The 25,958-nt window shown below is 39.4% G+C and overlaps 1 protein-coding gene across 2 annotated transcripts in view; it reads right to left on the bottom strand.

Annotated features, from left to right (window-relative positions):
- PDE1C (phosphodiesterase 1C) overlaps positions 1–25,958 on the bottom strand; it is a 414,729-nt gene that overhangs the window by 14,862 nt on the left and 373,909 nt on the right. For both annotated transcript variants that reach the window (XM_068404897.1, XM_068404898.1), the window contains 2 exons: positions 23,538–23,837; positions 20,042–20,116 (listed from right to left, as the gene is read on the bottom strand). In XM_068404897.1, coding sequence (XP_068260998.1) covers positions 20,042–20,116; positions 23,538–23,837 — 375 coding nt within the window. The remainder of the gene's footprint in view (positions 1–20,041; positions 20,117–23,537; positions 23,838–25,958) is intronic.

A 25,958-nucleotide genomic window follows, 5' to 3' on the forward strand; every position in this document is an offset into this window, starting at 1 on the left:
AGTTACAGAAAAACTGGAATGTTGAAAAATGTTTTATACATTTAGAGACCACAAGCCTCTTCTTTCAAATAAGGAACTAACAATAAATACATATTGGTTAAAATTATTCTCAGAACAGTTGAGAATACTTGGCATTACATGGCATCATTCATTTTGGTTTTGCATTTTTTTTTCCTTATGAATCTTAACAAACCAAATAGGCTTTTTTTCATTACCTTACCCACCCAGTCCCAGGAACAAACTTGCGCTGAGTTTTGCTTTCAGCATGGATTTTAACTTGTTTTCGATCCCCTGGTGCAAAATAGCGTAACAACCTGCCTCTTCCTTCCTTGAAAAATGTTAGAGAACAGGTGTCTGTTGTTTATTTTAGTTCAGTTCAAGAAAGACATATCCATTATCAGTTCTGCTAATATAAACATACTTTAAAGCATATGTTCAACTTCATACATAGAATTCCCTGCAGGATGCCAGCTGAGAAAAGGTTATTTTACAAGACCAAGATCCTTGAATTTGGTTAATTTCCCCTTATCCTTCCTACCAATAGGTTTCATGTTACTTAACTTTATTTAGGACCTGTCACTGTAGGGTTAACCACAAGAGCAGTGAAATCTACTGTCACATACAAGCCACAATGTCCGCCCTTCCTCCCTGCTGAAGGTAGTCAGTGCACTAGTGTATGACTTTGAGTGAAGTGCCTACAAGAAGTAGCATCATCAGAACGAAGAGAGAGAGACAGTCTTATTGAACACATTGTGGTGGAAGCAGGTCCTACCACAGCAAAGGAAGATGGCGCCATTCTGATGCATTGGCTTTACACAGACTGCCCTGCATGTAATTAGTTTTACATGTTTCGGTGATTTAGTCTTTGGCCCCAGATGCTGCGGTGGGATCAGCAGGACTTTGCATGCAGCTTCCTTGGATTTCAGTGCAACTAAAAGAGTGACTAGGCCCTAGGTGTTATTTCGCTCTAAGCTGATGTTGCAAATGAAACAGCTTTTGTCTATCGCGGAAGAAGAGCGGAAAAAGAGAAGGGAAGGGAAATATTCCTGTGAGAATCTGGGCCTATAGACAACCAGAAGGTCTGGTAAAAACCCATCCAGAACCCTACAACAAAAATAGCAAATATTTTTTAAAATTGCATACAAAAGTGTATAAAAATATCATCCAAGCAAGAAGAAAAGGAAAATGCTCATTCTGTCATTCTACCACTAAGTTTTTTCACTAGAAAACCCCAATGGCCATAAGTAATTTTGTTTGATAGATGCACTCCTACGACCACCAGCAGAGACAATGGGATTATGTATATTCCTCCTACCACTGGATAACTTCTAAAACCGGGGTGTTACAAGTAAACAGCAGTCGATACATACGCACTTTGAAGAAATCATAAGAATACAAAATGCCAAAAGTGTGCTGTGAGACTTGTGAGTGAGTCCCGCCGTGTGCTTAGGTATTAGGGTAGATAAATTCTCTAAAACTGAGCTCAAGGTCCTCAGCCAGCTTGCCTGGAAGCAGCTCCATTTTCTTCTACCTGGTAGTCAAATCACCAGAGCAGGGAGAGCTGATGCCTTGAAGACAGGCACGTGTCCCGGCCCTGCTTGGGTAAAGATCAGAACCCTCTGTGCTTGCTGGGGATCAAAAGCGACATTGCAGCAACGTGAACGCAGTCTCAGCAACCCAAAATGCAGGGCCAGTGTTTCATTTCAACAGAAAATAATGGCATTGGCCACCCTGCTGCTGCTTTGATCACAGTAATCAGACAGGGAAAGGGTTGTCTGGGGTCGCAAGACTTGTCTGCCTGTGGTAGCGGGGATGGCACCACATTAGGATGCATCTCTGACTCTAAACTGAGACTGGAGCAGACCTGCTCATGCTATGGGTAACACAAGTGGGATAAACCCCCGTACCCAATTCAGAGGGAGCTGAATTTGTGCTTTAAAATGTGAAAGCATGTTTTTTTCCCCTCTCTTCTACCTGGCCAGCACTGATGCCCACTCCCTGGAGCAATTTGCATGGAGTCAGTGCCGCAGGGCTCCTTCTTATCCTCAGCCAGCGTGTTCCTGCTTTTGAATGCTGTCGTTCAGATGCCGTGCCAGCACAGCTCTGAGATTAGCACCAGTTCAACACATGTGAAAGCACAGGATTGCTCTGTTGCTTTTAATTATTGGGTGAGGTGACGGATTAAAAAAGAGTAAAAGAAAAGGATTTGATTACGCTGCCATTTGCTGAGTATCAATGGCTAACATATTGTACAGATCATCAGAGGATGATGAGTTTCATTATTATAAAATGAAATGTGAGGAAAAAGGAGCCAATAAGAAATATTTAAGACCATTGCACGAGTTTCTGGAGATAGACTAGTTTATTCTAGTTGAAGCAAAAGAAAGTACTGTCCTTGTCAGGTTCTATAATTTCTAATTTGAATAGATTATTGTGCTTTCTAATTAAAAGCCATGTTTGGGACCCACTGTAGAATTTGCAAGGACTAACAGCGAAAGTATTTGCCTTTAGCTAGGTGAGCTCACGGACCTTCTGATTATAAAGCAGCACAGCACTACCAGCAATCTAGTTTGAAATATTTTTTGCTTCCAGACTGAGTTTGTAAGACTGTGTAAGTAAGTACATATGCAAATATTTGCATATTCAAAGTGGAGTTTACAAAAACACCACCAGATACCATTCTCTTCTGGCATAATCATCTACATTTTGGAAAGTTTCTCTCCAGCCACAAAATTTATGCTTGAAAAAAGAAACATCCAGAAAAAGGAATTTGCCTCCTTCATTCACCCATCAGGAACCAGGCTCCCAAATTCCAGATTCATTTTGGTGCTAAACATCCTACTGTATTAACATATAGTGTGTTTATACCAGCTGGAGCTATACAAAAGGCTGCACTTTTAGATAAGTATCAGTCTGCCTAGACTGACTACTCTGAAATACATTTTAAGTCTAAAATTGCAAAATTTCCTTTTTTTAATCTACCATCTACTTTATCATCAGCAAAAAAAAAGCTGGCTTCTGGCATCTATCTTTTTTCTCAAACATGGAAAACATTAGTGACATCCATCATCTTTTTATAATTAAACATAGAAATCTGACCATATAACTGAAAAAAATATATTGCGTAGTTTGAAAGGAAAGCTGGTTGACTTAAGCATTTTGAGAGAGTGCATCACAGGTTTTTACATTAAAAAAAAAAATTAAAAAATAAACAAATCCCTTCTTTCACATGTGTGAACACTTCTTGCATGTTGTCACAGAAATGCACGCTTCAAATCACTGACTGAGTGAAGCCCAGAGAACTGTCACCCTTTGAGCCATTTAAATACTGAACAGGATAAAAACATATTGCTTGCTTTTTTTTTTTTTTTTTTTTTTTAATTATAGTGTGTCCAGGAATTCAAGCCCTACGTCACCATGAGTCAAAGGTCTGCTAATTCCCTGAACACCAATCCCAGCTAAAGGAAAAAGAATTGACAGGGATACTTGCAATGGTATCCCTCCCTGTTTTAAGGGGGTAAAGTGCCTGGATTCTCCCTCTCAATTTACACAACAGTTTCTGGGAAGCAGAAGACACCTGGGGCTCTTCCAGCAAGGCAGAGCTTTCTGAGAGCACCAGCAGTCCCTGCGCAGAGGCAGAAGAGTGCTGTCTTTATCACATAGCTTCCCAGCCTGTGCTGCCCTCCATGAGATGCACTCTGGCATCAGAAGAACCTTTCGTGCCTACTGGTGGGCACTCCCAAATAATTCTGTAGAATTTCAGCATGAGGCCAACGGTATGGTCTGTATATTTGCAGAATTTCTGGCTTATTCATTGCTTGTATAGGCCTACTGAGGATGGAAAAGGAAGGCATCTGAAAACATAATTTCTATACATCTGGGGAAAGTTAGATAAGCATGTAAAAAAAGAAATCCTTTCTCACTCTTTACAAACATAGGCCATTAGCTGATGAACACCTAATCCTTTTCCACTTTTTTTTGGTTTCCTTCTGTGGAATAAAATAAGAGAAAGCAGTTCTGCAATTTTTTTTTAAATTTTTATTATTTTTTTACACAATTGCACAGTGGCTGATCTCTGGTTTAGCTGGGAGGTGTCTAAACATACCATTCCTTGGCTCACAATGCACTAGCACAATGCTGCAGTGTTCCAGGGGGGTGGAATAGGTGTGATCCTGGGAGGGAACCCCATAATAGATGCTTTCATCTGGCCTAGTCTCTTTGTAGGATTTCAATTTCTAGATTTCACTTTATATATTTCTAAGCTAATAGATTTCATGGGGATTTTTTTTTTTACATTACAACAAAAAAATTCTAAAAAATCCTAATAATCCACTGTAGCTTATTCAAATTAATTTAAAAGAGCAGGAAAATGTTCGAGCTAGCTGTGACTCCCTGTATATTGCAAAACATTTTGTTGCATACCTGTGTGCCGGGATCAGTAACTTTGACTACAGCATGGCAGCTCTGATCTGCAGTCCCAAAGATATGGCAAATCCACCGCTTCCCTTATTAGCTCCTGCCAGCGGTGAATAACCCTAACAATTGAGGAAAAATAACTTCCAATCTGATTTCACACCTTTATGCCAGTGCATGAGAAACAAGAACTGACCAGCTGTGAATTAAGTAGCCTGGCTTCACTGTCTGAAAGTCGTCACTCCCAGGAAGAAAGCAAATATATATCAGAAGCAGATGAAGAAAAAGATCTAGGTTTTAAAAAAATTATTATTATTCTAATTATTATTATTATACTGTGCATAATCTAAGGCATCTTTAGTCACTGTACATTAGGTAAAGGTAACTTAAAAAATATTGACTAAATCATCCTGCACCTCCGACCAAATACTCAGTGAGGGTGTGTTCCCCCCGACTTCAGGGAGAAGTCTGACTAAGCAGGGACTGAGTCACCACTGGGGTATTTAGTTCTGCATTATTGATATTTCATCAATGTGCCTTTGAAGAGCCTAGCCAGGGATGGAAGTCATATTCTACCACTCTTATCAGGGCTGAATGCTGATGGAGGGGGGGAAAGGAGGGGTGGGAAAGTGCTACGTGGTGACACAGCCCTCTGCCTGTCACACGACACAGAGTGTGCTCGGTGCTGACTGGGGGGCCACTGTCCTCCCAGCACCACGCTTTCCTCAGAAAATCTACCCCAGAGCTACCACTGAACCGGGTGCTCATGAATGGGAACACTATGTGCCCTTATATTTATTTTATTTGAATGAGCTGGTTCAGTGAAGCCAACTGTGAGTTCTAAGAACTGCAAGAGTTATTTTTGTACTTCTTCCTTCTGAAAACATGTGATTGAAGTGCAGCCTTTTCGCAGCATGAACCTAATCTAAATCTCTGGCTTTGAACAAACTCAAACTCTGGTGTCCAAAAAAAACCTCAAAATGTCTCTAGACTCAATAAGCAAAATCCCAGATACAAACACTCTTGAGTGAGAAGGTATTCATGTTTAGATGTGGATTTAGGCTGAGCTCACTGCTGTGAATTTTGCTAGTGTCGCAGGAAGCTCGTCCATGTACATGCACAGTTTAAGCAGGAACAGAGACCCAAGCTCTAATATAGGCTGGTGGTAAAGTCCTGTGTTTGTTTCTGAACATGAAAAGGAAACACAAAAGATCTACCTTTTTAAGTCAATGTTTTGCATGTTCTCTACATAGCAAAGAGCCATGACAGCAGTCTGATTCCTTGTAAAATACATATACGACTAACACGGCAAGACCTCATCCTCAACGAAAAGGAGTTACGCAAAAAACAGTTGTATGTGTACTTATGTGTCTTGATTTCCTCATAGACAGGTAAAATTACTTACAATTACCTGGATCCCTACCAAGATCCCAAGCCAGAAAAGCACTTATATACATGTTTGATGTTTCTCATACAAAGATAGATACCTTCCTGAACCAAGGCCTAAGCAAGTTAGTTTTTTAACATTTCTTTTTTAAAATGGGCCAAAAAGATGGCTATTTTCCATGCGTCTAGTTCCACTGGATGACACAGTTTTATCCAGTGACTCCAGCAATGTATTTAGGACATGCTTTTAAATTTTTTGTCCGTCCATACTTCTCCACCAACGCTTTCTCTTTTCTTTGGCCTGTCTGTTCAGTCAGTGATGAAAGAAAGACCACACTGAGATGAAAGTAAGAATTGATCCGTGTGATTCCCTGCTGCCCTTCTTCTCTTAGATCTTCAGCTCAGACAAAGAGTGGTTACTAGTAGCCCATGAACAAATGTAGGAAACAGCTCATTATCTGTAATCTCAGGTTAAGGCAGGCACATCAAGCAGTACATTAGTACATGCTCTCAGAGGCTGACAACAAAATTTGCCCCAAGAGAATATCGCTTTCATTGATTATTCCTTTCCTAACTGCAAAAACAGAACAAAATCAAAGGGCTGAGTGAGTTTGCCTCCTGTTTAGAAACAAAACTATTTTGCTATCATTGCATCATCTGGGAAAGACATCAAATACTAACAAATAGTCAAATGATCTATAAACTCACAATTCTTATTAATAAAATCTTCTACAGTGAGGGTAAAACTGATGTCAAATTCTGTCTACCAGCAATTGGAAAAGGCTCTCGGGGAAAAGAAAATTAATAAAAGCGAAGTGTTATCAAGGTTTTGTGTTGTTTGTTTTTTTTTTTATATTCTTTTGCATCATCCTAATGTTGGTTTCACAAGCTGAGGTACAGCAAAGGGCAATACTGGCTTTTGAAGATGACTCTCATCTATTTGCTTGACCTGTCCAGAAAAATGGAACCATTTGCATCAGGAAATCACCACTTGTTTTTTTTTAACAAAAAACTTCCCAAAACAACAAAAAATGCACACATACATGAACAATCAAACAAAAATAAAACTGACCCAAAAAACCAAGGCCCCCACCCTAGAACCCAGAGTCATTAGCTGTGAAGTAGCCAGTGAGAGGAGGAGTGTTTTGAAAGCTGTTTAACGCCTTCCCCAGAAATTGGTCTTTGCGGAAGGAGGAGGAGAACAGGAATGAAGAAGCTCAGCTAAAATGATGAAAGAAATTTGCAGTCTCTTTTTTAATATATTTTTACTCTTCCGTATCTGAAAAAAAAGAAAAGAAAAAGAAAAGTGTCAAATGCTGCCTTTCTCCCCTTTGTCCAAGGAGCAGGTAGCCTGGGAAAGAAAAAGAAGGCTATTAGTTTAGACAGCCTTGTTTTCTCCAAGCAGTGCAGCTTTGCTTAACTGTTGAAAAGCTGCAAGGTGAGCCACACCAAAGCAATACCTCTTATTGGCTTGACTGGAAATATCATTCTGCCCTACACAAACTGGAATCCATTGCTCTCTGACCAATACAGTGGAAATTCAACCTTTGGCATCAAAATGGGATCATGTAACAGAATCCAGTATGCTTAGATCAAGAGATCCCATTAGGTTTCTTTGCTGTAGTGCTCTGTGATCACCCTTGCTCACTAGCTCTTTCAGTATCTTTTTGCTCATGAAAGCAACAATGTTGTACGTGTGGTCTGAGGTGAAGAAAAGAAAATGCTCCAAACATAAAAGAGCACTGCCTTTTAAAAGCCTCCTTCTCCCAAAGAGCTTGCAATGAAAAGCACAGCCTTATGTATGGGTAGGTGCCTGAGATCTAACAAAGTATGTCCAATTTACAATCTGCTTGACTCCTCTGTCAAATATTTATAATCCCTTGGCCTCAAAATTAGTCTGTATTTAACTAACATTATCCTCAATGTACAAACATAACTGTTTTCTATGTAGTTATACCACAAATGAATCTTCAGAGTGAACAGATCTTGAGAAAGAAATGTAGACAAGAAACCTTCTTCTTTATTTCTAGTGAAAGAGGAGAGTTTCTAATGAAAGAGGACACTCTGTCCAACTCTCCTCATACCCGCCTCAAGAAATCATCTGGAAAAGCTTCAAACAGGAACATGAATATTTTACTCTATATTGGCTGTCCCAACCAGTTATCTGAATATGCATGGTGCTCTGCTTAGCTACTGTTATTCTGACAATGCTTATGTTGGCAGAGTTTGAAAGTGCATTTGAAAGGGTCTCTCAGCCTTGACGAGATGCAGCCCAGGGAGAGATAAATTTATCCGTAAGGCTGGGCATGCCTCAGAAGATGTGATTACATCAGAAACCCTTTGGGTCCTTTCAGAAAACCAGTTTCTTTTGCCTTCAATAATATATTGCTTTTTTTTTTTCATTAGTATTTGAGCAAAGGAAAAAAAGGACTGGCAAAACAAAGATCTAAGGCTTTGCTGCTGGATTGCATAATATCTGATGAGTCTATAGCAGTGGCTACACAGATCTGTTAGCCAGTTGGTATAATTTCCTTCTACTAGCAGGGGGATTTTTCCTTTCAGGATGCCCCCTTCTAAGTTGCTACAATATCTTACTCACTGATGCAATTCTAAGACACTTTTGTAAAGAATTAGGCTTTCAGCATTTCATTGGATTTATTTAGACTGAATTGTCACATTCTCAGCACTACCAAAAGCATAATCTACAACAGGCAATAGTACCAGTCATAACAATAGTACTACACTTCCTTGATGTCTCCCATCTAAAAAGTTCAGCCTGACTGACTGTCATTAACAGGATCATAACAATCCTGTGAGATGTATCATTAGCCACATTTCAAAGAGAAAAGACTGACCCAGAAGGAAAGGTAATCATTTGGGACACGTGGGCTAAATGACATCTTTGAGCAGTAATTATTTCTGAATCTCTTAAATGATTTGCTGAATCACATTGGGAATCTGAAACAGAGGTCGAAGTACCACCCAACATGCCCTCCCCTTCCTGTGCCATCCATACTCACACGACTTTTAACCCCTCCCATCCCCATTAATGAAACAAGGGAAAATGCAAGGTTTTTTCCAGACTCTAGAAGTTCCCTGCAGAGAACTGAGTCATATATTGCTTTTTGCCTCTGTTAGCCACATCACTAGCTCCAGTGAGAACATTCCAGTACAGTATTTGTTTTAAATTGTTTTTCTACTTGGTGGAGCAGATGTGCCGGTTTCCTAGTCAAATTTCCCTCTGGATACAATATAGCTTCCGTACAACTACCTTAACTTTGGATGTGATTCAGTCTCTTTCTCATTTCAGCACAATAGATCCAGTGCAGGTATTAGTAGGTATCAACAGAGGTAATTGAAAGAGGAAAAAGAATAAATATGCAGCGCTTGGTACATGGGAAGACTTTAAGTAGTTCACTTGGCATGCATTGAATTTCTTTATCTGAAATGGGATCACCTGAATGCACATTTCAGTCCTTCAGTGTCACTGACGAGCTTATATTGTTTGTCAAGGTTGAGTATTGGCCCTCCCCTTGATCACTAATGCAAACACCACTGACTTCTACATCTCTTCACATGATACCAGCACCCACTGCAAGGAGACATAATATTAAGTCCATTTCTGCTATTAGCTTGTAGTTTACACTAAGGCATTTATAACTTGTGCTCACTGGACTTAGAATGCATATATTTGCTATGTTACTATACAGTCTGATGTACTGAAGTGAAAGTACCCTCAGGTACATCTTTTCCTTCACACAGAATTACTCAGCGTACAACTGTATCCATACAGCAAGGAAGCTGGCTGTCAGTTTTGTGCAGTGATTAATCTCACACATTTGCCTCTCTTTGTGTGATAAAAAAAATGCTTTGGAGTCCAAGGCTTTACAAGAACTACCTGTTTTAACAGTTGGCATTTATTATGCCTGTCCAATGCAAACTTTCACAATCTGCTACCCAGTAGGAGAACAGGAACAGAGCCCCAGAGGCATTTAGACTGAGGTGAGAGTTTAGACTGACTCAAAAACTACACCTGTTCTGTAATGACTCACACTCCTCACCAAGCATAAATCACAGGCGCGATGCTGGTTGTACCAGCTGGAAGTGGAGAGCTGACCTCTCCGAGTACCACTTCTCTGATGCTCCAGCCAAATGCCTGTACTTTTCCTCCATCCCTTCCTCCCCAGCCCCCGAAAGCACAGAGATGCCCAGAGAGGGCTCAGGACAACTCCCCACAGCGTCCAGTGCCGGGCCAGGCTGTCAGGACAAGACAAATTGCATTTAAAATAAAACTGCTATTTTCTCTCCTAAAAAACAAATGCTGAATGCAGACTGCAGGACAGTGTGATGTGGAATAAGGATTTCGTGAGCAGGGTTTTTTCACAAACTACTTAGCTCGCTTGGCAGTCCCTGTCGATGAAATTGTAAGGTTATTGCACGGTCCCTGTTTCCTCTGCTCGAATATGCATTCCTTCAGCTTTATAACTGTACTTAATTATGAAGGAAGCACAAGATGACACCACAATTATCCAGGATTACACACTTGGATTTTCTTTCTAAGCAGACTGCTGTAAACTTGCAGTTCACTTGTGAAAAAGTAGTGCTTAGCATGAACAAATCTCATCTACTTAGCATGCTGCATGAGCACTTCTACAGGATGGGACAACTCCACCCCACCACCAAATAACATTGCTCTTGAGGTACTACTACTCCAAGATATTTTTGAGTTAGAGTTTTAATACACAGAAAAAGCAAAAGAGAGCCTCAGTTAACCATATTAATTCAGTACATCCCTTATTGAGCTCCCTATGGTGACGCCTTTTCATGCTTTTATGATGTAAAATCATAAAGATATCAGCCAAAAAAATCAGCAATTATATTAAAATGAACATTTTTGTATTTTGTATATTTTATTCTTGAAAAATTAGGGAAAAAAATGAATCATACAGGTTTTTTCATTTCTATTAAAATTAGATTCTCTTGTCACATCCCAATAACCATGTGTGTAACACAGACTGTCAGTGTTACGTACTAACATAAACAGCTGATATCAAAAGGGTTGCACTTGAAGGAAAGTTGAATACACAAAGTTTATGCATGCTATGACTCTTCAGCCTGAAAAGGGAGAGTGGCAGGGAGGTAAATGAATAATAAAAGGTAAATGAAATTTTGAGTGGCGCTAAGAATGTGAATAGGGAACAATTACTCACTGTTTCTCACAGTCCAAGAAGGGGGTTACCAAATTTAATTATCAAGCAGTAAATTTGAAACCAGTAAAAAGATGTGATTTTTCACATAATGCCTAAGTAAATTTTGAATTGTGTTGCCTCAGTGCCCAGTACACAGAAGAGTGCCAGTGCTCAGAAGATAATTAGACAAAGTGATGGAAGAAAAATCCATCAGAGGCTATTCAAGAGGCTATTTGACCTCTGCCTTAGCTCTCTGGAAGACAGAAAGGTGTAGGGGGGAGGCATTGCTCTGGTTAAGATCTCTGCTATGAAATGTTGTCAGGTAGGTGATGGAGAGCTAAAGGAACTTTCCATCTGACTCAGCATGGTTGTTTGAGTGTTCCTAGGAAAGCTGACATGGTGTTTGAAAGTAGGCTCTACCTTCACTTATTAAAAGCCTAGGCTTTTCAGGATAAGACTATTCCATACTCTGCTCTCCCCAGCACCCTGCTCCATCTAGGCACTGGGTGAAATGATAACAGAAATTACAAACTGTTGTATGGCAATCAATATCATAAAACAATTACTACTGATGCAGTGCACAATGAGGGGAAACAATAGTCTGAGTAACCGTGTTTCAGACAACCCATAATCCAAAAGGTAGTTAGCCTTCCTACTACAAATGATGGAAGCATTTGCAGCTGGTTGGGCAGATAGATAGCTAAATCTGCCACTTTTGTGGACTCATTCAGCATCTTGCAGGAGTCACCCTTAATTCTGTAAGCTTATTCCTAAAAGCCTGGGTATTTCTTGTCTCCCCTGAGTGCTAAAGTGTGCTCAGTCGTGCATGTCCCCACCTGAAAAGCACTGCTAAAGCTACTCCTAGAGCTTAGAATAAAATGAAGATGTCGAAAATCTCAGCACTTGGTTCTCAGCACTGGATGATCCTGTCTCCTATTAAAGCCATTTGGAAAGACTTTTCAAAGAAAATTAAGCCCACAAAGAAATAAATTCTGCATATTTATGCTATTCTCTTGCTTCTGTTGCACCAGAGATGAATGAAGCCTAAGAAAAAAAGTTCAGAAGATCAGTGAAATAAAGAAGAAATATGCATTATAAGTTAATTAATCTCCATTATCTGTCTTTTTAATGGATGAGAAATTTTAGAGTGATTATTTTTTCCAAAGAAAACAGAATGTTACTTGAAGGTGCCTGCATCCTGTTTAAAGCAAGGGAAAACAAGAATAAATGCTGTTGGGAAAAAGTTTTGAATACTTGTTTTGTAACTGAATTTAAATACATCCTAATTTAGCAGATGGCCCAAGTGCTTAACATCCACTTTGCTAGAAGGAGAAATGACATTAGCATAGAAGGTATTCTGATTTTTGAGCTTGGGCACATAATTATCCCTAAATCATTCATGACGTCAAACAATTTCTAGTCCTGTTCACACTGATGTTGAGTTCTATGTTTGCTTGACAGCTTATATTACACTTGACCTGAGATCACATCAGTGATGGAAGAAAGAGATTAGCTTTGTTATAATATATGTTGTTTACTTACCAGCACATTATGGAAATACATAACATAGAAAAACACAATTAATACATTGGCAAAAGTTTGGTTACACCAAATAACATTTGAGTTTCCTGAGTAAAGCATGTAGGAAGGAAATTAGACACTTATTATGCAAAGCGATCTACCAGAATAAGTGAGAAAGCTTATTCTATATTTGATAATCAAACATAATTCAAAGCTCTGAACATGTTTGGCATAAAAGCTAGATCACAGTTTTCATAAAGAGCTGTTCCGTTGTGGATGGAAACAAAAACCCCAGTGCTTTTCAAGGCACAAAAGGGATGAGCTGCCATAGGTAGAAGGATAATCAAAGCCAACAAAGTTTTCAGCCAAATATATGAATCAGAATTTTGTAATTAGCACTGGGCAAATAATTGCTCTTTGATTGAGTGACTAAACTGAAAAATGAAGATAATGCTCAGCTCTGGGTCAGACAATAGTAATTGCTTTCTTTCTCTCATGGCAAAAATGATTATTGGGGAGTGGTTTTTTTTGGTGGGAGGGGGCAGAGAGGAAACGAAAGATCAAGCTGACCTTTTCATCTAACTCAAACAAAACTTTTATTTTTACCATTTACTTAAAGCTGGCTAAAAATATGAAACATCACTTCAAAGCAAAAATTTTAGTTAAGACTTTTTTCAGTGCCTCTTTAGTTTTTGACAATCATTTGTTTTGAATTAGACTTAAATTCCTAAATACTTTAGCCTGACTCAAAATAGCACTTTTCAACTAATATCACTTTCTGGTTTTCTTCTTCTACATTTATTATTGCCTTCAGGTCCCAGGTTTTGACACTAAGAATAGCAAAGCAGCAGTTTAGAAGCAGAGAAAAGAATGAATTGCCTAGCGATGGACCGATGGATGGTAATATGTAGTAAAGATTACTATTAGGGCATGAGTTTCAGAAAACTAACCTGTAAATGAACTCTCTCTTCTCTTTGTCCAGCTTCTGTAGACTGAATGGTACAGAATTGCAGACTGAGCAGCCTGAGGGGACTGAGGTCCCTTTGCCTCTGCCCCCAGGAAAAGACTGGGCAGCAGGTCTGGCACACAAAGCAAAGGACAGGAAGGTACCCACCAAGCATCCAGCTGGCAGTTTGTAGAGTGCAGTCTTTACATTTGGATTCCCATACAGTTGACTGTCAGATTTCTTCCTTCTTAACACTTCTAGTTAAACTACCTTGTCAGAGACCCTGTCTGGTAAGATACCTATAGCTGGTATGCTCAAATTGGAAGCTACTTGTTCCATGGGGAAGGGATGAGATGAAAGTTAAAGGCCACCGACCTCTTTTGAGGAGCCATTTCATATTCTTTCTTCCCTTCAGTCATTCCCTTTGGACATGGTCTTGTTTCTCTTTCAGAGCTAAGTGTTGCATGGGGAAAAAGAGGCCTGATTGTCACTGGACTGAACATAAATTAATGGAGCTGGGGAGCAAGGAGGACTCTCCTCTTGCTGATGCAGAGAATTTCTATAATGACATTGCACAGACAAATTATCACAAATGAGGTAAGAAGGACTGTAACAGAAGCCAGGTCACAGCTCCACTCCCTGACTGGTGCAATAAAATGGCTGATGGTACAAAATCAAGGAGGAATTTCTGCAATATACCGCCTAAGTTACACATTCCTCCATGTCTCTAGGACCATGGATGTTACCCCCGAAGAGCAATGCAGCCATATGCTATCTCTGAGCAGAACTATATTTAAATGACAAAAGGTAACCTGAAAAAATGTTCCCCATAAAGTTAACTACTCAAAAAACCCACTTAAGTACCTACAGTGAATTTTTTTTCACCATGCATCTAGAATTAGTATTCCAAATATTCACTTAAATCTGAAATCAAGCCAAATGCTATTCCCAGTTTTTAAACTTGACTTCACATAAAGTAGAAGCAAAAAGCAATCTAGCATCCTAAGCACTTTTTAACTGGCACGGTCTGAACAATGGCAAGCAGGCTAAAAAGAGATACATGAAAGTCTCAAAGGAAAAACAGGTGCTTTCCATAGGCTTTACACACATGCATTTCCCTAACCAACAAGTTGCAAAATCATCTGCGTAATTATACAAAGTACCTTTATACATATTCCCCATATTCTCATCGAGCATGCATGCCATGGTGATGTAATGTTCCTGAGGTCAGGATGCTAACAATGTATTTTGCATTTAGCTTTAAAGATCACATCACATCATGTTCATCTTCTATTTGATATTAAAACTGCATAAAATCTTCTTCAGAGTACAACCCTCTATGCAAATTCCAGCTTGCCTCAGGTGCCACTTGCTAAATTAGACACACTCATTTTTTTTCAAAAGAGCACAAAAGGGATTTTAAAAAGCATAGAAGATTTTTCTCCCTCCAGTTATCCTATATTGCACTACTATGGAGCAACTGTTCAGTAGAGATAAATTATGGTGAAATATGTCTTTTTGGATAGCAAAACGCCTTCATGCTTTCAAGCAAGCTTTTCCAGAAGGTTATCAGTACAATGCTTTCCGATTTCTAACTTGAGGCAATAACCTCTAATGTAATTCAAATAACAGGCCGTAAAAAGAATTAAGAAAAGGAAGGAAATTGTCCTTAGAAGTAGTCTTAGACTATTGCAATTCCAATTTGCCACTGCTGCTGGATTCTGACATATAATATCAAGAGCACTATCAAGCAGCAAGGAGGAATCCAGTGTGTTTCCCTCGCAAACAGAAATGGGCCTTTTTTGCTTCCGACCGTAATGGAGAAATAAGCCTATCTTTTGGAATAGCAATAGAAATGGCACCATTATTTATAGGACCTAAAATTTACCCTTTTACCTCTCTGAAGACGATAGAGACAAATGCTGTTCATTTATACACTTCAGTAATCATCTCTTTTAAAACAACATTGGCATTATGCAGATTACATGAGCAGGGTTTTGTCAGAAGAAGTCTACTTAGTGTTCATTGCTATGTAGTGGTCTTGGCTAGATTGACACACACAAAAATCGTATCTGCAGAAGACTGCAAAGACAGACAATTCTTAAATGGTTAAATAGCTTTGCAAAAAGCTGCATTCGCCTTAAATGAAGCTGGGAAGAATCTTATCAATTCAGCTCTGTCTGGGATAATTGTGGAGCCATCATCATGGCTCCTTCACATCACCATGTTCCTATACCAAAGGCATTCTCAGATAACAACATGCTGTGGCAGCTACTCCGCCACTTGATTTTTGGGGACAACTGGGACAAAAAGAAATGAAGCCCCTGTACTTTACCTTTATAATCAGGGAATTTTCCGCTTGCTGATCAAGGAATGATCGTCAAGAAAAATTAAGACCAAAAGGCATCTTTACATGTTGGCATGGGCAATGTATAGAACATATAGGAAAGGCTTTTAACTACTGTTAAGCAACAGTATAGCTTAACAAAATCAAAATAAAGTAAGCTAAACCCTCAATTTCTGGTAAGCCTGTTAGGAACTCTTCATAGAGTCTGTATATTTAAAAGGCTATGTATTGTATTATATTACACTATATTATATTAACTATATTATATTAACTATATTTTATTATATCCTGTTGCACAATGTATTGTTGAAACTCTGACCTGTCAAGTGCAAGGTTATGATCTGACCACAAGATGGGAGCATGGCTCATCACACATACCCAGGGCACATCAGGTGTTTTCTGTATGTAACTAGCTGCTCAAGATATAAACACCCTGTATGTTTCTGTGCTATAACCTGCAAACGTGCATGTTACCACTAGAATAATAAGTTCCCGGGACAAACACACAAAAAAGAACCTTGTAATTGTCTGTAATTACTAGCTGAAAAAGAGTATTTGAATAAACTGTGTTTTGGTCCCCGGAACAGAGTTGCACTGAAAACTTTGTATTAACATTGCAGAACCTTTTCTAGATTCTAGACTAGGAAAAAAAAAAGAAGAGGTGGTAGAGATACCCTGTGAAAGTGGTATAGAATCATAGAACAGTTTCGGTTGGAAGGGACCTTTAGAGGTCATCTAGACCAACCCCGCTGCAATGAGCAGGGACATCTTCAACTAGATCAGGTTGCTCAGAGCCCTGTCCAACCTGACCTTGAATGTTTCCAGGGATGGGGCATCTACCACCTCTCTGGGTAACCTGTGCCAGTGTTTCACCACTATCATAATAAAAAATGTCTTCCTTATATCTAGTCTGAAATGAGGAAGAATAATTTCTCATTTGTTGTCAGTTTTGTGAGTAGAAAAGAATTGTAAAAAATAAAGTTTGTGAATGTAGATAAAAATTACTTCCATGTGACTGCTTACAATTTTCCATTCAAAGTGTTGAGAAGCAACTATTTCACATGGGAAAATCAGGTTTTCCAAAATGGCTTAACAATGTTCTATCCCACAGGAAACATTTGATGAACTACTTGTGCTGATGATGTCTCTGATAGGGCTTGTGTCTTTATGTGGGAAACGGCAGCCCTATATCTCTTTTCTTGGAACTGAAAAAAGGGCAGTACTGAGTAACAAGCAGTATCTTCCACAGAAAAAGCCAACAATACGAAGATTAGATTAACATGAGAAGGAGACTAGCCTACGTTCAAGAGACGTGAACAGGATTTTGAAGCAGTTAAGACAGAAACTCCAGGCATGATTGCAGCTTACATAGCCATCCTCAAGCTAGCTTTAAAGTAGTTGGCTTTGGTACAGATAGACTCAGTCGTATGAAGCTCTGGCTAGATGCATACGTAGTTCCTCGCTGCCTCAGCGAGCCCGATCCCTGTTTCTGAAGGCATGCCCAATTAACTATTTTTGGGTAGCTTCAAGGTAGCTCTGACACAGAAGCTACATTTTACACCTGTGGCTACATTGTAGACATGCAGCTTCAATGTCTTCATGTCCCCATGGGATAGTTATTCTATGTGTCCCTGGTCACTTGGTTCCCCATGCAGTAGCAGGACAAACGTATTAGAAACATTTTGGCATGTATGTATTCCTATAACAAGATACTACAATACTTTGTAAATGCTCAAAAAGCAACTTGGACACAATTCCTGCAAAGATTTATGCAATGTATACTCTGCAGCTTTCTTCTCTGTGTGCAGGATGCCTGTGCAGTAGGACAGGGTAGCAGACTGACCTCAGCCAGGTGCAGGGCTCTTAGCTGATGCTAATGGACAGTGGTGAGAAAGCTGAAGCCCTCATGGTAAATCTACACAAATGGGCACCTGTTTAATACAAATACACCCCAGCTACATACTGAACAGAGGCTGTAAAACCCAAGTACTGTTGACCCTGCAAAAAGTCCAGGCTGAGTTTCACCCACTAGCAAACTACATGTGGTGAGTGCATTACAGCTGTAACCTCAATCTTTCTAACTAGCTCTCCTGCTTAATCTTTTCTCCCAGCATGTGAAAGACCATGTACTGGCATATGAGAAAACATATGTTCAGGTAAACATTTCAGTAGTCTGCAAACAGCTATGTATTATCCATAGATACTGTTCCTTTCTCCACGTCCTTCACATGGCTGGTAAGGAGATTTGCTCTGGAGTGAGTAAGGGACAGAACAGGTTGCGCAGTATTTGTCAAAACAGAAGTGCCACCATAGCACTTTTCTTTCTAAGGAACATCATTCACAATTTTTCTCCTGAGTTCTATCAATGAGATCGTTAGTTATAATCTGTCTCTACGACATCTGAATGAAAAACATTCAGCCTACAAATTGTCCTTGCATGGTTACAGTTGCTTATTCACTGTAATCAACTGGTCCCACGGTATTGGTCTTTTCCCCAAGGGGATGAGCAGAACATTTTCTTACAGGACAACAAACAGACATTAAATAATTAACACCACACAAAGACTAGCAACTTGCAAGGAACTAAATTCACACCCTCACTCTTCAAGTTGGCATGAAACATTTACTTCTTGGTCCTCCAGCCCAACTAAATAGGTGCCCCTAATCTTTCTGAGGCCTTGAGAGTGCAGGCCTTCAAAAGTAACCTGGTCCTCAAAGTCAGGGATTCCCGGGTCTACTCTCTTGGCTGGGCTGATGCTCCTGAGTCCTCCTAAAGAAGCCCCATTCTTTCTGCATCCAGCTGGTCCTTCCAGCACAGACACTGCTCAGCCATCACCCACCACAGTGGGTGAATTAATGCTGCCCATTAATTCTTCTGGGGCCTTGATAGTTACAGGCAGCACTGCACGTATTCATAAACATCTGAAGAGTCACATGTTATTTGAGTATTTGTGCATAATTTTTGCAGAAAGAGTTGTGAATGGTAGGTGTTCAAGACTGTTTTCCTGACAGACACTTAACTCGTGTGTAAATGATACACCCTCTTAACAAAATAATTGGATTTTCCTAAACAATTGCTACTAAGGTGTCTCTTCAAAAAAAAGTACGTATTTATGTGTCTGAAATTAATACATGCTTCTAGATGCATTTTTCTACATTTTTAGTTGAGGTATCCCATTTTCTTCTTATCACTTTGCTAGAGCAATAGGAATTTTAAGTAATTGCTGAAAAGGCAGCAATAAAAGAAAAGACAGTATCATTCTAAACTGCAGTACTTAAAATGAGGTTGTCTTGGCCATCAAAACAAAGTATATTTAGGAATAGCTGTGTTTCAGTGGATTTCACTGAGACATACACAAAGAAAATGCTAGCTCTACCATTCCTTTCTGTTTATTTTGCTACCTAGTACTTTAGCAATTCCTTTTGGAGCAACATGGGTTCTGGTACTATCTCAGAGCCATGTGGTACACAGCTGAGGAGCTGCAAAAGAGTAAACATGCCACAGACCTTATAGTTGTTTTTCCACTTTGCTGAGGCTACTAAAATGTCAGTGGACCTCTCTCTACACTAGGCTCAAACTTGTTTGAAATTATTCCCAGATGCCCAAGAAGCTGTCCTATGGCTTGAGATTGCTTCAGTTCAACAATGTTTCAGCAACATGCTTTTTCTATAGCATCCTTAATAGGACCTCTATGCTGATGTGCTCACTCCTGCTTGTTTCCCACACCTGTGGTTCAACAGCACTTGGCAAATTCCCTGCAGACAATTAAGCCAAGAAAGCTTTGTGTTTGTATTGGTATAGTATAACATGCAATCATGAAAAACAGGGACACCTTGCGCAGGTTTTTTTCTTAGCTCTGTTATTTGCATCTCCCATGCAGCCTGTCCTAGCAGAGATCAGAATACGGCCCAAAAAAAGTCAGAAGGTTAGAACCTCACAAATCCACATTTCCTGTCAAGCGACTCCAATAATCCAGGATTTTTCTTCCAGGCAGTGAACAAAAATTGACGGATAAGGCTTACCAACAGAACAACTAAGTGGTGCTAGGCATTATGTGAAAGGGATGATTTTCCCTCAGAGTGCCCCAATGGCTTTTGTTGAGTCTAATGACTATTTCTGTTAAGTCTGTTTCAGGTTACCACACAATTTTTTGGTTTTAGAATAAACTGTGGATGTTTAGGAAACAATAGATTGTATATAAAAATGGGTGACAAAATGTAATAAAATGTTGTCCTTACCATCTCTTTTCTTTGATTCATCCCCCACACTAGACTGATCTTTTTTGTCCAACTTATTGTCTTCCTTTAATTCACCTACAAAGAAGCCATAGAAAACACTATGAGCATTTTAATGCAGACTGCAGTTTATTAATGCCTGTAACTCAAATTGCAACATGCAAAGGAGATGTTCCTTAGGAGAAAGGGTCTGAATTCACAAGGAACTGGATTAACACATTTTTATACATTAAAGCACCAGACAAAATTCATCCAACTCCTGCAGAAAATCAAGCTTTACAATCTACTTTTGAATTTATTCAAATTGTTAACACCTTTTTTAAGTGCACGTGCAAACTCATACTCCCTCTAGTTGTATGTAGGCCATTAAAACCCGAGCCCAACCTTCATTTCAAATTCAGGACTCTGAAACATTTATGCTTTTAAAGGACTAAGACTCTGTAAGACTTCATCATAAGTCTCTGCATTAAAGAAACACCTTAGATATTCCAAACAGTCCTATACAATTTTGTCTTACTTTCTCTTACCAGCTTCCTTTATCCACATATTCATTTGGGTTGGTCCTTTGATGACAGTATCAGGGAGCTAACAATCATCCTAGCATTGATCACTGGCTCAAGAGTGTCTATAGCAAACCAGGAAAGCAACGCCTTTGGCAGAGCTATGGTTGATGCAGAATGAAGATGGCAGCTTGAGCTGGACTGTATTTTATGAAGCCAGGAAGGTTAACCAGAGTCATTCTCATTCCCTACCCTCTATTAGTCATATCGTAGAGCACATCAGACCTTCCCAGACCATCCCTTTATTGAATGAGAATGCCAAATACAAGATCAAATGAAAAATAACTTATAGGGAGAGCTCTAGCAGAACAGGGCTGCAGTGTCCAAATAGCAGCAAAGAAGGTGTCCTTCCTTCAGATGTCCAAAGAAGCAACAGCAGCCTGCCCAGATGGGAGCAGGCAGCTTGTCCTTTCCCCCCAGAGGAGTAGCAGTGAATTTGTGACCCACACCTCAACACAAAAAGCTGTAAAAGTCTTACTTTTATTAAGTGTGAGGTACATTACAGGGCTGTATGAAAGTAATGCTTATTCCATTTGTATTACTATTTTTGTTACTGTAATGACTTCACAGCCTCTGGATCAAGATTATATGTATTATGTGCTAAAGAGGATCTGATCTGCCTTCAAAATAGTCATGGCCAGTGGATACTTATTTTTGGAACAGCTCAAAAGAAGAGAAATTGTAGAGAAGCAAGGTCTCCCTCTTCCACATTGTGCCCTAACCACTAGAATATTTGTTATTCTTGGATATCAGAGGATTGATCTCTCTCTCCAATTAAGTTTCATCATAGTATAAAAGAGGAATGGTTTTCAAATCTTAAAATATTTAACAAGATGGAAAAAACATGTCCTGTTCAGTTCTTATTCAGAGCCAAAACTTTTCATGTTTTTCTTCCTAAGCTCACTGTGTGGGTGAGAGAAAAATGAAAGCAAGATGATACAGGACAAGCAGCAACCTCCTGACCTGACCACACTACCACTGACTTCGGATCCTTGAACAGAGAGGTATGAGTAGCTCCAAGCAGGGCTGAGGTGTCTGCTTGACAAAGGTGGCCTCTAAAAGAAGGACACTATCTTCAGGAAATGAAATTAAAATGTATATAGCAAAGCACAAAATTCTTCTTGCATTTCCTCCACTATCATATGGCTGATGGTAATAATGAGCTAATAATACTTTATTTGACCATTGCATAAAGAAGTTGCTCGACCCTAAGTGCGTGCAGGAAAAGATGACGAACCCCACATACGTTATTTCACAGTTTTAACTCTTTTAGAAAGCACATGGGCAGTGAGTGACTGAGAGAGACTTCAAACTCATCTGACAACACAATTTCTGAACTTTCATTGAATATAACTTATTATGAACAGGGGACTTTTCAGTATTATAATATCTTCCCTGCCATACTGCCAGGAGCAGAGCGGAACAATGATCATAATGATCTTTTTGAAAGGGATTCCAAAGGCAGAGAAATAATAAGGCAAATACTTTACAATGAGATATTAACATATAGGCATAAAGGAAGCTGTGGTAAACTCAGAGATATGAATGTTAAGATTTCATCAGTCTCCAAAGACTCTGCAGTGATGGTACCTCATAAAGGCCTTTTCCTATAAATTAAGGAGCAGAATTTCTTTTCCTGAGGAAGACACTAATTTTCAGAAATCATTATAATTCCTTTCAAAGCATTTTTGACACCTGCAGCAGAAAGACATTGCAGAAAAAGGTACTGTCAGAATCACTAGAGCACACTTAGTATTGTTAGAAGCATGTAAAACAAAGGATTTCAGATGAAAAGTCTGATGCAGTCTAACTGTGATTTCATATGTCCCCATCCTTTTTGTCTCCTTGGGGGCCCATTCCTATTCACCCACTTAACACTGTCTGAAGACAAATCCCATATGTAACGACAGGTCGGATCCCCATAGTCTTTCCAATGAACCCTAATGATGAAGGGATCACTGGGAAAGGCCAACAGCTGAGTGAAATACATGAGAATCATATCAGGAATGTTTTAAACAGAATTTCTGCCTCTGCTGCCATGGAAACTCACTGCCTGAGCATGGGACTTTCAAAGCCTGTATGCTCACTCAGGCTTTTTCTAAGAGGATGCTTCCGAGTTTTTTGCTGGCTTTGGACTGGCTGATACTAGCCAAGTTTGTGACAAGTCACACATGGCTGTACCACCATTTTTTGGTAAGAGCTTCAGGGAGCAGGAGCTGCAGAGGGAAGGACAGTGAAATGGCCAAGGGACAACTGATCTGTTCTCATGGGTCTAATATTTTTTTGTTAACGTTTAATGCAATTTTCAAACATTTTTTTCACTTTTTTTGGGTGCAAAATGGGATTCTTATTTTAACTCAGTTCTATAGCAAGTTAAAACACTGGAATAAAATTTCTGACAAAAATCTCCAAAAAAGGTTAGTGACTGCTTTAATGAAAAAAACTCAGCAAAGGAAGCATAAATAAAATAACTCTTAAAAACAGAGAGGGGAAAAATCCTCTGTCCCAAAACATATTTATATCCGAGACTCAGTTCAAAGATACCTTTAATTGGCCTTAAAAAGAGTTTATAAGCCAGCTTTGGCTTCTCCTCTGTCAGTTACCCAAGCAATGAAGCTGTTTATTGAACCAAGAATATTTGTTTCAGCTTTTCAGCCTGTGTATCATAATAGGCTGCTTCATTTCCCTTCAAAAAGTCATTTTTTCCTTTCCTCCAAAAGTGCCCAAGCAGGTATGATGAACCCCATCTCTTATGGAAGAACACTACTTGGGAGTTAATTTACAGTTTCCAATTCCTATATGAAGGTGACTATGCCAAAGACCAGGAAAAGGCTCTGGGCCCAGGACATCCTTTTTCAGGAAATCAGGTTCCCCCACCATTGAGGGGAGATAGTGGTTTTAGGGCTGGATTTATGTTTCAGTGGAAGGAGAGAACTCACCATTATGGACATGCTGTTTCTCTTCTCCCACTGCGTGATGAGAGTCTGTTCCCTTATCTGTCCTAGGAGCGTTTTTCCCTTGAGAGGCTTCATGTTTGTTCACCCCAGTTTGCCGAGTCCCATTTACATGATTCTTATTGGAATCAGTGCTTCTATTTTCCCCAGGATTTGGTTCTTTGCTGTTCTCTGACTTTGCTGCTGTGGCATCTTCAGCTGGCTTCTTCTCATCTTTTTCATCTGTTTTGTTTTCATCTGTTCCCTGATGAGCATTTTCCTCTGCTTCTTTCTTAGCTTTTTCTTCTGCATCCTCAGCAAAGAGAGAAGCAAAATGAGGAAAGAAATCATGATTATGAAATCAGTCAATTTGACAAGAATGATATAACATCCACATCTAAATTTACTTCAGCTTCTTACACGCAAACAGTTTTTACATAGATAAATGTAGGAATTGACTTGACAAGGGAAAAAGAGAACAGAAGAACATTTAAGAAAGTATTCTGAAAAAAACACCCCATGTTGGCCTAAATGTATATTATGTGCATGTCCTTTTTTTACCATATAAAGTTCACCTTTGAAAATGCAGTTCCTCAAAATTCTTAGAAGGCAAATTAAAAAGAGATATTAGCCATTGAAGGCTCTAGGGATGCCAAGGTTAGTTTCATTTTTGACACAACAATCAGTCAAACAACATTCAGTTTATCTCATACAGTACCATGTAACTCCAAGCACATAAAAAGTCTTGGTTCTTTGACATCTCCTTTTTTTCCCCCTCTTGTTCCAGGTTGCCTCCAATGCCAGCTTCCTAATCTCTTCCTTTTCACTTACTGTTATCCTTTCTTTATGGCTCTGTCCTTTCTTGGCAGACTAATATATTGCTACTAGTACTTGCTCTTCCATCCCGAAAAGTCTTACAGTCAATCACAAATATGCAAAGGCATAAATTCAAAAGTGAGTTTAACAGCAGCATCTCAAAATATTGTCATTCAGAAAAAAAAATAAATCCACAGAGAAGCCAATTTCCCCCCATTTAAGATACTGCTCTTGTTCTTATCCAAACCTTAGGTCCTGATGCAACACTTACTTATAATATAGGTTGCAAATTACTTTGGCTCCAGGTGTTGAGACCACTACATTTCCAGCCCAGGTCAGGTACAGCACACTCCCACAGAGTCAGCTGCAAGACTCTGTGTGGCTTCCTGTGTCGAACTGGAAAGCAGCACACAATCACAGACTCTCAGTGCAGCCCTCGAGCTAATAAACATGGCTCGGTGTGCACAGACTCTGGGCAGAGACTGCATAATTTTCTCCCCCTTTTCCATGATCAATAGAGACTTAATCTGCAAAAGCAGATGAGTAGCTTAGCACACACTTAATTTGGAACCTGTGAGCTTACACAGCTTCAGAGCACATCTATATCCGTACCGAGTCTAAGCATTCAGATGTGACTGTCTTATACCTGGATTCAAGATTTCCAGGTTCGGCAATATCCTGGCCCACTCATTACCCCATCATGGACATCCAATTGCATTTTAATTGTGATAGGAATCACAGATGTATCTCCTGTTTTCTGAGAGACTGTGTAAGCTGATGAGCAGAGGAGCAGATCCCACAAAACACTGAATAAAATCTACCCCGGTCCTATGGAAGTATCCTTGACATCTACAGGGAAGATGTTTTGTTCCTTACAGGAGCAAGGTCTTGGCCAGTGAGTAAAAATTACAAAAGAATTTCTAAGTGTCTTGTCAAATACTTCTTATAAGTGCATCAGAACCAGTTTTGAGAAAAATGTACCAACGGGATACAAGAGACAAATGGGGAAAACCATCTTTATAAGAAATGTCAATCTGCAGTTCCTTGCCAGCAGCTAACTGAAGTTAATTAATTTTTAAATTAATAAATTATGGCTCACATGAAAATATAATTAAATTAGATATGAGCCTCCCACACTTCATTAATCATTCCTGAAATCTATGGTAGCTTCCATAGATAGCTCAGCTACACATGTTGATATTTTCCCTGGAGTCTCATGGTATACAGAAGGATTTCTCTCATTTGGGGATCTGAAAAAAAAATGCTGCATTTTGCATCTGAACCACAGGAGAAAAATTTGGCTCAGGAGACTGGGTCTCGCTACACCACCATTGGATGAGTGCCTCTTGTCAAAATTAGTGTCAGAAAATACTTTACATGACAATGTAAATGACAATGTACAATGACAATGCCATTACCAAAGGAAATACAGCATTCTACAAATAATTTAATAATAATAGTAATAGTAATAATAGAGGGGTTTCCTTCCCTTCTGATCCCCAGTTGCTATTTGTTGTCAATCAACAGTTAAATGCTTTCTCTGTCTTAATAATTTTTATTTTTATTGGCAGAGCATCTTGATGCATTCCAAGACACCGGTTTGCCCGGGAA

Source organism: Nyctibius grandis, chromosome 7 (assembly GCF_013368605.1).
Source record: "Nyctibius grandis isolate bNycGra1 chromosome 7, bNycGra1.pri, whole genome shotgun sequence".
Taxonomy (NCBI): domain Eukaryota; kingdom Metazoa; phylum Chordata; class Aves; order Nyctibiiformes; family Nyctibiidae; genus Nyctibius; species Nyctibius grandis.